General features: G+C 42.5%; 1 protein-coding gene across 1 annotated transcript; it reads right to left on the bottom strand.

The window, feature by feature from the left end:
- Positions 1-507: 507 nt before the first annotated feature.
- Positions 508-2,679, bottom strand: LOC146855002 (uncharacterized). Its single transcript, XM_085652467.1, has 2 exons — positions 1,917-2,679; positions 508-1,089 (listed from the first exon to the last, which is right to left on the bottom strand). The coding sequence occupies exons 1-2, from the start codon at positions 2,565-2,567 to the stop codon at positions 625-627; spliced, it is 1,116 nt and encodes a 371-aa protein (XP_085508593.1). The 5' UTR covers positions 2,568-2,679; the 3' UTR covers positions 508-624.
- Positions 2,680-12,100: the final 9,421 nt, after the last annotated feature.

Genomic DNA, 12,100 nt, shown 5'->3' with positions numbered 1-12,100 from the left:
GGAATTCTCCCGCTGCTGAAAATGTAATCAAAGGCTTTTGTGACCGAGCTCCCCGATTTTTCCTTCAGGCCAACGGCGAATGCATACTTTGACAGTACGTCTATCACCGTTAATATAAATTTTACACCATCATTAACCGCGGCATGTTCACGGACGTCTAGAAGGTCCGCTTGCCATTGATGATTTAAGCCGCTGACTATCACACGCCGTCTTTGAAAGCGCTTTCTCGACCCCTTATGTAGCGTGTAGGCATCTTCGCCCGATAACCAGTCGCGTACCTGTGTTCTTTTAACACCGTCGTTGTGGATTTTGCTCTCCTTGTACAAGGCTTCTACACCGCCAAAACTACCAACTTTCGAGGGGTTGTAATAAACTCTTTTGAAAAGCTTCTGCATCGTAGCGCTTCTTGAACTAAAATACCGCAACCCCTACTCCCGCCCCCCTATTCTATTAATTCACTTTTGTTTTATTATTTTTCTTTATCAAATAATCAGAACTAGAAGCCGGTTTATTTTACAATAGTAGATTATTTAATAACACACGAATTAAACAGTGTATGATTTAAACTGGTAATATAGGAATGTACAGCGCTATAAACGATAATAACGATAAAAACATAGATATTTAACACAATGCTCTCAAAAACTCGTGACGTAGAATCAATATTTGGATTTTGCTAGCTATGAACGGTACCAGTCTTCTTACATCCTCCCCACGCCCCTTCAAGAAGGCTCGACAAAACAAATCAGATATTGTATTCATGAAATTGAAAAACTGTTTCTTATTCAGAGTAGTTCCTAGGGTGCAAAATGTCCGCCTGATATAATTGTCGATGCAATCTTCGAGCACGTCGTCAGCGCCCAAGAAGATTTTGCTCTTTTCAACGTCGTAAAAGCCTCTAGGTTTCTGACCCAGTTCTTTTTCAAGCTCTTCGATGATTTCACATCGCTTGTTACGACATAGCGCGGTCGGGCGAAACACTGGTTTGGGGTACGCCATCTTTGCTCTGATCAGAAAATAAAAAGCGTCTTCCAGGCATCTAACGCTCGGTCGCACGCCGATCTCCACCATGTGTCGAAACACACTTTCCTGCAACGGAAAAACACACATACATAATAGTAGCAATCGCGAAGATCATCATGTTTTCATTTACTCTACATTAAGAAATGTCATGTTCCTCGGTTTTAAACTCCTGTAAAGATACTTGATCTTAAAATATCTACGGTAATTCTTCCTTCTCAAATGCTGTTTCATTATCAAGCGTATGTCTTCATCACCCGCTTCATACATACTTTTCACATGCTCTGATGGGGACTGTACTCTCTTAATATACTTTAAAACATTCGCAATCATCTTACTACAATCTTCGGGTACTGACATTTCTTTCAAGCCATAGACCGCCCCCAACGTCGCCATAATCTTATAGGGGTCCAGCTTGTAACATAGTTTCCGTATCAAACTGTCTTCATATTCATCACCCGTCGTGAGACAGTCGTGATGCAACTGACTCGGGTCGTCAATTTTACAACCTTCGCATTCGTCGTACCACCCCGCCTTTAAGCACAATTTTATGATCGCGGCTATCGCTGTCAAAAGTCCGCGATATCGATCCTTGCTCCAACTTTCACCACGACAAAATTGTACAATTGCGTCTAAGCGCTTACAGCTGCAGTTTTTATGCGTTACGGCAAGTTTTTTCTGTCTTGAGCAGCAGAGACATGAAAAACGTAGCGATGGCTGTGTGACTTCCATAGTCGTGCTAGCGGTTTTGTCGCCTGGGGCTCCTCCTCCTCTCTTTTGCTGATAAAAAGAAAAAAGGGGTTTTTCGACCTCAGCCTTCCTCACAACTACACGCCTCATCATCACACTCTTAAACACCCCAGAGGATTTGCCGAAAAATTGCGGTTCGTACTTACTTTTCGTTTTCCAACTTCGCACTTTTCTGTTTCGTTTACAGATTCTTCTCCGGAATCCATCTCTGTACAGTCGCTGGAGTCCTCGGGTTCAGGCTCTTGCAGGTCAATACCCTCGTCATCTTCACTTGGTTCCGCTCTTCCACCGCCGTCTGTAGCATCGGAGGTATTGCTCGCCATTTTAGCAACGCCACCAACCGCCTCTTCGCAGGCTCCGGTCTCGGGCTTTATATTCGGCATAGCCGATGCCTCGACGTCTGTCTCGGGCTTTTTATTCAGCATCGCCGACGACATCTCCGACGTAGTACCCGCAGGCGTTGTTGGCGCGCAATTTTCCTTATCACTATCGTCGAGTTCTGCAGCGTCGTCTGCAGCATTTGCCGCTTCCTTCAGCATCGCTGTTATAGTTTCTCCAAGGGGTCCCGCTTCCACGCTAGAGCAAGACATTCTCAAAGTTGTCTTAAAGCTCGAGCTTTTCTTTGTCGGAAAAAAGCGGGGGTTTCTTAACACACGGTCCTCGGAATGCTGGCTTATATCCTCTGTGAACATACTAGACACGCCCCGCGGTATGTTTGTAGACTCGTATTTCACACTACCCCCACTTCTTAGCAACCCTCCTGCATGCGTGGTCGATTCATACGTTTTTGATTTCATCGCAGTATCATTTTATAAGCCTTGATTCACAATTCCTAACTTATCGTTTTATACGCTTTATGATTTCATCGCCGTATCATTTTATAAGCCTTGATTCACAAATCCTAACTTATCGTTTTATACGCTTTTTTTTTTTTTTTTTTTTTTTTTTTTTTTTATTTCATCGCCGTATCATTTTATAAGCCATGATTCACAAAATAACGACCTATATAACAATAAAATGCTATAATCTTATCAATACGTTATAAGGACCGATTAAAACCCCGATTAAAAGCAGACTTGGAACGCGTCCAATATAGACACACGGACCAAAGGGGCGTGGTCAAAGGGGCGTGGCCACCTGTCAAAAAATACATGGTGACGAGTAGTATACAACCTATACTACTCATTTGACAAACCATGGAAATATTTCTTGATTAAAATATTTTCCCTGATCTTTAAGGTGGAAATGTCCCTGGTTAGCTCAAAAAGGCACACAAACCCACACTCTCAGATATTCACCAAGTGGTATGCAAGCAAAATAAGCATACACAGATAAAAGCACAGATACTCACCCAATTATATGCGTTTCCACACAAGCCGGTACAGAAAAACGAAAGGAACAGAGGGCAGAAAGGCACGAAAAACGAGTGGCACAGAGGGCAGAAGGGCACAAAAAAACGAGTGGAACAGAGGGCAGAAAGGCACAAAAAAAAAAGAGGGAAACGAGTGGAACAGAGGACAGAAAGGCACAAAAAAAGAGTGGAAAACGAGTGGCACAGAGGGCAGAAAGGCACAAAAAAGAGTGGCGCAGAAGGGCACAAAAGACGAGAGGAGCAGAGGGCAGAAAGGCACACAAAAAACGAGTGGAACAGAGGGCAGAAGGGCACAAAAACGAGTGGAACAGAGGGCAGAAGGGCACAAAAACGAGTGGAACAGAGGTCAGAAGGGCACAAAAACGAGAGGAGCAGAGGGCAGAAAGGAACAAAAAAAGAGGGAAAACGAGTGTAACAGAGGACAGAAAGGCACAAAAAGAGGGAAAACGAGTGGAACAGAGGGCAGAAAGGCACAAAAAACGAGGAAAAACGAGTGGCACAGAACAAGAGCGCACTGAAGCTGACGAGGAGGGAGTGGGAGGGGGGAGTGGGGGCGGGCGCAGTGGTGCGGGCCGCAGTTGTAAAAGGCAGGGAGAGGGTGAGATTGAGGAAGGGAAAGATAGGGATCAAAGGAAAAAACAAGGGGGTGGCAAATGGTGTGCACTTTGATGTCCTCAGTGGCCCCGCGGCTCACTGAGGACATCAAAGCAAGTGATCAGGCAGTGCTTTTCAGGCTGCCAAATGGTGCGCGCACCCAGGGCACATGCACTGTATTTGGAGGCCTGAAAAGCACTGTTTGCACTTCCAAAACTCGCTTACTATAAGTCTCGCCAGAGCAGCGCTAAAGCGCTGTCTCAGACGAGACCTAAAAACGGGTGACCTGAAGATTGCGAGACTACGCAAATAAATAACAAGGGAAAGTTACGGTGCTCGTCTACTCGCGCTTGCTGATAGAATGTAAAAACGCGGTGGCCATATTGTGAGGGTAAAATATGACACGTGGAAAGGGCATTACAGATGAAGTAATGCAAAACACTATGTTGAGAAAGTGAAAAGCAACGAAAAAGTGAGGCTTCTGAAAAAACATGCATAAGGTTAATTGGAGAGTGAAAATAAGTAACTTGCACCACAAGCCTTGTATCACTGTCGCCGCCACCACCAAGCTGCTGCTTGCACCCTGACCTGTGGGCACCGCACTTCACTTCACACCACCTTACTTCACACCACCACCCTGGTATCCCAGACGACGACGCTCCGCACCAACATCGATGCCGCTGCCTGCACCGTGGTTCGATGGCACCGTTCGTAAGTTACATGGCGCACCACCCTCATCCCGCACTGCAGCATTGGCGATCCGACACCGGCACCATCGACTCTAGTTCATCAGTCGACTACAGCACTTCAGCAATGATGCCGCTGCCGCTTGCATCGTGACCTGCCAGCACTGTGACGAGCACCGCATCACTTCACACCACAGCCTTGGTCTCACCGATGCCGCTGGATGACCGTCATCGGGCCGCTTCCTGCACATTGACCTGGGGGTACCGCACACCGCACCGCTGCACTTCGCACCATAGCCCCGACAGTGCCGACACCTGCCGACGCTGGCAGTCCTGACTTCAACCACGAGGAGTTTGATCTGCAACACGTGTGATTTCAAGGGCCAGACGACTCCTGCACTGACCTTCTGAACCAACGCCGGCTCTTTGGAGATCAACAAGATGTCACCGATGTCCTGCATTTCTGAAGGTACTGTTTTGCGGGTCTTCCCGGTGCCATGGATTTGCTGGTCATTACAACATGGCGGAAGTAAATACGTTCCAGCTTGGCTCCACCGCAGTCCTATTTCTATGACATTGAACTATCACGTTGAACGCCCGCACGTAACCACAGCGAAGTTAAATAGATCACACTTATCTCGGTTGTGGCAATCACGGAACCACACGGAGAAGCGGACAGTATGAAGAAAGAGGTGAGGAGCCACAGGGGGAGTCCTACGTATTAGTTACGATACCACAAACTAACTTTAGACAGATATTAACGTATACGTGTAATCAAGAGAAAGATAGTGGCGGCTCACTTGACTTGCAAACTAATAGGAAACACTGTTTGCCTTCAACTAGATTGACATTGAACCATTACGCTGAGCGCTCGCATGAAACCACGGCGCAGATAAATAGATCATATTGATCTCGGTTGTGGCCATCACGGAACCACACGGAGACGCGAGCAGCATAAAGAAAAAGGTGAGGAGCCACAGGGGGAGTCCTACGTAATAGTTACGGTATCACAAACAAACTTTAGATAGATATCAACGAATACGTATAATCGAGAGAAAGATAGTAGCGGTTTACTTGATTTGCAAACTAATAGAAAACACTGTGTGTCTTTAACTAGATTGATGGACAGAGCCGAATACATAGAATTCTGACGAATACGTAAACAAGAGAGACTTTTTTTCGTCAAAATAAATTACAACTTACAATTCAGGTATGTCGGTTTAAATACATTGGCTAATTCGTTCAATTAAGGAGTGAAATAACTAATAATACAACGTAATATAAATAGATTAAGTCAAAGCGAGTGACGTCATTAGACTTACTGATAATTCATAATTAATGCCTGCATTTAACATAAACTAATTCAAGTATGTTTGGCCATACCTTACTGGCAACCTTTGTTACATCTAGGCACCCAGGCTTACATCTTGCTTGAAGAAAGGATACATTTTAACCATTATCAGGAAAAAGAGACCTTAGTTTACTACCATAAGCCATGTTGACAGTCAACTGATTCTATCAAACGAAGTGAGTATTCGTATTGGTGAGACTACAATCTTATAAATATAAAGCCAATGTAGGCATTTGGATAATATCACAGTATAATAGATCGAATCAATAGTGTAACTAATGCAGATAGAATAAAAAATCGGAAGTTAGTAAATTTATACCCCTTCTGAAACTGATTTAAGGTTTTGTATTCTTTTTTGACGATATACCATGTCTATGCTAGCAAATTGAAGTCAAGAAGATTATTCTTCAAGTATATAAGCCTTTTCCAAGTCTAGATACGCAATAGGTATATAGATCAAACTTGAATAATAGTTGAGTTGTTTTAACGACACACTTACCTAGTCCTATGAAAAGAATGGTGATATATTTATGCTCCCATTAGGCATAAACAAAGACTGTATAGGATTGATACAGATATCCTCCGAACATCCAGAAAATGACTTAAATGTAATCTACATCTAAGGTATGCAATCATATAAATCGGAATCTGATGTAACAAGCTAGTGTTTTTCACACTAATATAATCTTGTGACCATCAATGCAGGGTTCTTAGATTTTATATAACTACGACACAGTTGTTGCCCTTGGCTGGATTTGGGGACCTTAGACTGGGATTCCTTGAGTATAATTCTCATATCAATGTATATAGTTCCCTATAAAAAGTAAAGTGATTGCTATTTCTGACTCCCTAAGCATATAAAAAGGCTTTTTATTCTACTTATATACTTATTATTTGGTAACTGTTTTATTATATTTTTTTGTATATAGTGCACAAATCTGAATGGGCACCTGACGAAGACCTAGCCGAAACGCGTTGTCTACCTACAGCCCATGTATTTCAGCTGTTCATAGAGTATTTACCTGAACGGAAAAAATTGTGGTGTTTTAGAAATATCAATTGTCTGAAAAGATTTAGTCATGAACATGCTTGCACTGCATCTTGTATCTGAATAATTATTCATTCCTCAGCGAGATTTACTTGCACTCTTTGTGAATCATTTTGTATGTATAAAGAGATTGTATTGATGTATCTTTTTCTATAAATGTATATGTATATATTGAGTAACTGAGTGATTATATAAAAAAAATATATATTTGTTGTAAAACAACAAAAAAGAAATTAACTAAAAAATTAATTAAAGAGAAAAACGATAAACAGACCAACTTGCTTATTCTGTCATTTGTAAACGTACTTTCCAGAAGTACATGCAAGTAAAGTTTATCATTTAAATGTTAGTATTTTTCTATGCTTTTGGGAGTGAATAGGCAACGAAGTTAATAATGACACTGTGCCCGGTGTCCAATCTTTTCCAACAATATTTGCTGGTCATGACGCCATTATAGCCCCAAACTTCAAGGAACTATATTTTAAGTCTGTTTTTGCTTATTGATATTTCTAAGAACTGTATGGTGGATTTTTTTTATCGTTTTTGGTCTTGTTTTGCAGATAAAATATTAGATATTTTTCTAAAACTGGTGTCCTTTTGTAGTGTTTTCACTGTATTACTGTTAGTTATGTGCAAATGCTGGCTCTGAGATAAGCCTGACTGCTCGTGCCAAGCTACAAAGGGGATGAGCAGGAGTTAGTTTAGGGGTGTATCCCCCTTATCCTGACTAGCACAACGGGTCCCTACTTGAACAGGGTAACAACCTGCCAAACTAGAGACCTCCTTTTTTAACAAAGCCCTATCTACTAATATTGTGAGTTGAGCATTTGTTCTCAAAATGTATTCCTCCTCCAGGCAGGCGTAAGGTTTGAGAAAATCTATCTTTCCTTTGACCTTTTTAAAATTTGCATGAATAGTGCACTGTACAGCACACATGCAATGTGGGAAAAATATCAAAGCATAGTTTTTGTACTGGAAAGTTTGCTTGACAAAATGCACATGACCCTAGCACTATGTGCAAGGGTGTCTTCGTTGGCGCATGGCAGTCAAAAGTGTTCCAGACCTGGGTGGGGGCAACAATGTCATATCTTGTAGATATGCCACTGTTTTAGTCTCTCCCATTGATGCAACACAGTGCAGCCACTTTGGATGTTGTGTTACACTGCACCAAAACATTGCAAATGTTCTCCTATGTGTCATCTACCTTCCTCACAAGTAAACCCACCAAAACAGCCTTTCTTCTTATCTCTTGTTCCTCCTGTGCACCCTCTGTTTTCACATGGCTCTTCACCCTGGCCACTTTTAGCATCACACCAACACTTTTCAGGTCAGTTCAGTTTCTGGGCTCTCCTCTCGATCCTTCCCTGACCTTCAGATTACATTTCACGTAAACTGACCTCTGCAGGCTTCCATCAGCCCTCATGCCATCGGAGAGAAAGCCTCTGCTTTCGTCTTCTGCTCCACTGCCCAAGCTCATGTTTTGTCAAAGCTATTTAGAGGCAACAATCTCTAATGAGGACTTCTAGAATCCACTCCCTCTCCCTTAAAAGCTGTTCTTCATTCTGCACCTCAGATGGTGTCCAAGACACACAAATGTGGTCAGATCACTCCTGTCCTCTTCGCACCTCGCTCTACGGGACTGGTTTCCAAATGTACGACCAATAAGGAACTTGTGTTTGAACAGCTGTCAAGGGTAGCATGCAGACTGGTCACCTCTGGTGGATCCAGAGTGACAGGGATTTAGTCTTGCCGGAGGGCTCTAAATTCTGAAATGTCAAACCCTCTGCCTAGGCTTTCTATGCTACTTCCTTTCACACATGGAACGTCTCCCACCTGCAAATAGACTGCCCTCCCTCACCCTCCTAGTGTTGCAGAGAGCCCTGAATAGCCCTCGCCTTTGCGCCTTGCCTAGCCTAGTCCACTGAATTTCTCATGTTTATGGTTCTTTGATTATGTGTTTTTTCTTTCACTTTCCTAGCAGTCCTGTTAGAGTTTTGCTTCTCATCTATTTGTATTTATTACATTTGTGTGTTTTTTAATTTTGTTTTATGGCTCTCCGCTTGTACAGCTCCCCTGGCATTTATCACTAGGCTGCACTTGATAAATAGCAAAATAAAGAAAAAAAGAAAGCCTTTTCCAGCGCAGTGCAAGGGTTACTAGGACTAGTCATTGAAATCGAGTGTGAGGAGGTGAGACTGAAAAATACAATAACAAAAGTGAGATAGAAGCCAAAGACTATAGAAAGAGAGATAGGATATATATATTTAAGTTCGTGATTCACAGAGAGAGAGCGGGGAGGTGAGAAATAAAAGTGACGGATGGCATCAACCACACTTTTAGGAGGTCCACCTGCTTTCCACTAAATTCTTTTGGTCCCGGCGTGTGGCTGCTTTCCAATGCGCGGCGTGCAGTCCATTCCTACCGCTTCTACATGCAAACTGCAGTTGTTTTTGTTTAAACAAAAGTGGCAATTTCCAAATGCGAACTTATCAAGGTGTTTTTTTTATTAATGATTTTCCGCTCCAGGAGGTGTTATAGGTATTTGAGAGCGTTTCTATATGGCCACTGTATGCACCATGACGCATCATAGGGCGCTGTGTAGCTCCTGACCTCAGCACTGGGTCTTGGCCTACAAATTCATCGGAAGTGAGAATACCTGCACTGAAGCACATACAGAACCCACAATATTCAAAGAGTAAATTAAGATTATGCATGCGATTTATACCCAGGAGAAAGTTTACGTTGATTTCCATCCAGGAGACTCGTGTATTGTACGCACCATGTAACCGCACAACCACATGACTGATATTCGCATAGCATGTTTACATTACTTTTTAGAGCCCTACAAATGTATGTTGTAAACACTGCATCACAAGCATCTGTAGAGGTGGGAGAATTTATTAACTCAAATTTTACCTTTCTACTTTTTCTTCCAGAGTAATTTTTATGCATCTTACTCACTTTCTACACAACTTATTAATTGTCCATTCTTATGGAACTCAGATGTTTGCCTTAGCAAGAGCATAAGTTCTAAAACATTTGTGAGTTCAACAAAACTTGCTACTTGCTTACTTCACCATACCATACCATACTGTACCGTGCCATACCATAACACACCATACCATACATGACAGTCCATACCGTAATATACACAGTGACATGCTATACCATAACATACTATTCAATGACAGGGCATACCATTCAATACCATACCATACAATACAATGACAGGTCATACCATACCATACGTGGCCATACAATGGCAGGCTATACCATAACATACTATACTATACAATGCCAGGCTATACCATACCATACTATACTATACCATACCATACCTGACCATACAGTGACGGGCCATACCATACCATAGTGCACCGTACAATACCATAATACACCATACCATGACAGTCATACCATACCATACTATAAAATGACAGGTCTTACCATACCATACCATACATTGACAGGCCTAACTATCCCATACCATACAATACAGTGACAAGCTATACCATACCATATTATACTATACAATGACAAGCCATGCCATACCATAACATACTATTCAATGACAGGGCGTACAATACGATACCATACAATACAATGATGGGCCATACCATACCATGCAATGGCAGGGCAAACCATGCCACACAATGACAGGCCATACCAAATCATACCATACTGTACAATGTCAGGCCATACCATACCATGCTATACTATACAATGACCAGCCATGCCATAACATACTATTCAATGACAGGGCATACCATACCATACAATTGCAGGGCATACCATGCCATAGAATGACAGGCCATACCAGATCATACCATACTATACAATATCAGGCCATACCATACCATAATAGACCATACCATGACAGGCCATACAATACCATACTATACCATACCATGCCAGACCATAACATGACAGGCATACCATACCATGACAGGCCATACCATACTATACAACATAATTAGAGAAACCTTAACAACGCCAATAGGTCTTGCATAGCTGAGACCTATTGGTTTTGTCAATGCTTGTTTTTCACTCCAGGGCCTGGAATTACTACCTCCTACCCAGGCATTCAACGACGACGACATGGGCAGATGAAAATCACCAGTCCACTGGAAAAACACCTGATGCCCGATACGACCAGTCCAGCTCTTTTCAAACCTGCAACAAAAGTATCCTTTCTTTACCAGAACGCCCCTATTTAAAAAATCTGGTTTTGGCCCTGAAAGAACTGCTAAAATATAAATTAGTAGTGAATTAAGTTGTCTGCTAGACAGTTCTTTAATTATTTTGCAGTTTTATACTCTGTGGACAAGACCCAGTCAGTGACAGAGCTCTTTATATACAGACAGCTTCATACATAAGAAGAGTTTTCTTTCATTTTCATTTACATAATTCTTGCACCTCATTCTTACTTTTTTTAAAAAGTACAGTTTTGTATCTTTTTGTCAATCGGTAGTACAGTGTCTCATGCTGGAGGGCTCACACCCATGATGGCCAATCAGCGGTTCTTTTATCTAGTTATTACTCTCAGTCTATGTAACAAAATTTGTTGGCGAAACAAGTAGTTTCAAACCATTCAGTGCCTATTCTGCAGTCAACCTGAGATCTTTGGTGTGGAAAATGATGGCATTCTACTCTGTTGGACATGAATTTTGTCATAATTAGGTCTCCCATGTACGCATCTAAGAAGGATAAACAGATATTCCAATACGTAGTAACAGCGACGGCTCCTCCATTTGAGCAGAGGAGCGTCGCCCCACATGCCCCAGAGCTGCAAAAGAAAATGGTAATAAAGTTTATTTATTACCATTTTATTTTTTAGTAGCCCGTCCTGAACTAAGTGTCAGAACGGGGCGGGCCAGTGCGGCTGTGCACTTTAAAATGCACATATCTCTTTGGCCGGTCTTGGGACGGCCAGCGAGACATGCACGTTTTAAAGTTCTCTAACCCAGCTGTCTTGGACAGCTGGGTTAGAGAAAGTGCAGGCCTCCAGTGCTCTTAGGAGCTCTAAGAGAGCCTGCTCTATCCAATCCTTGTGCTGCTGTCATGCTGTGAGAGTAGCGCCAGGATTGGGTAGTGTATCTGCATCTGGAGATTCCTGAAGACATCCGAGGGAGGAAGATGTCGCGCTGCGAAGGTGAGTCAATTTATTACTTTTACCCCCACCCTACCACCCTCGGTACAAGCCAGCCGCCACTGAGTAACAACAAATTAATACAAAGCAGTGCTCTTAGTATGCTTATGTGAAATTAGACTACACTGGA

The sequence above is a fragment of the Triturus cristatus genome, chromosome 4_1 (genome assembly GCF_964204655.1).
Source record: "Triturus cristatus chromosome 4_1, aTriCri1.1, whole genome shotgun sequence".
NCBI classification, from domain to species: Eukaryota; Metazoa; Chordata; class Amphibia; order Caudata; family Salamandridae; genus Triturus; species Triturus cristatus.
Note: the sequence above shows the minus strand (reverse complement) of the source record. Positions and strands in the feature narration are given on the sequence as shown.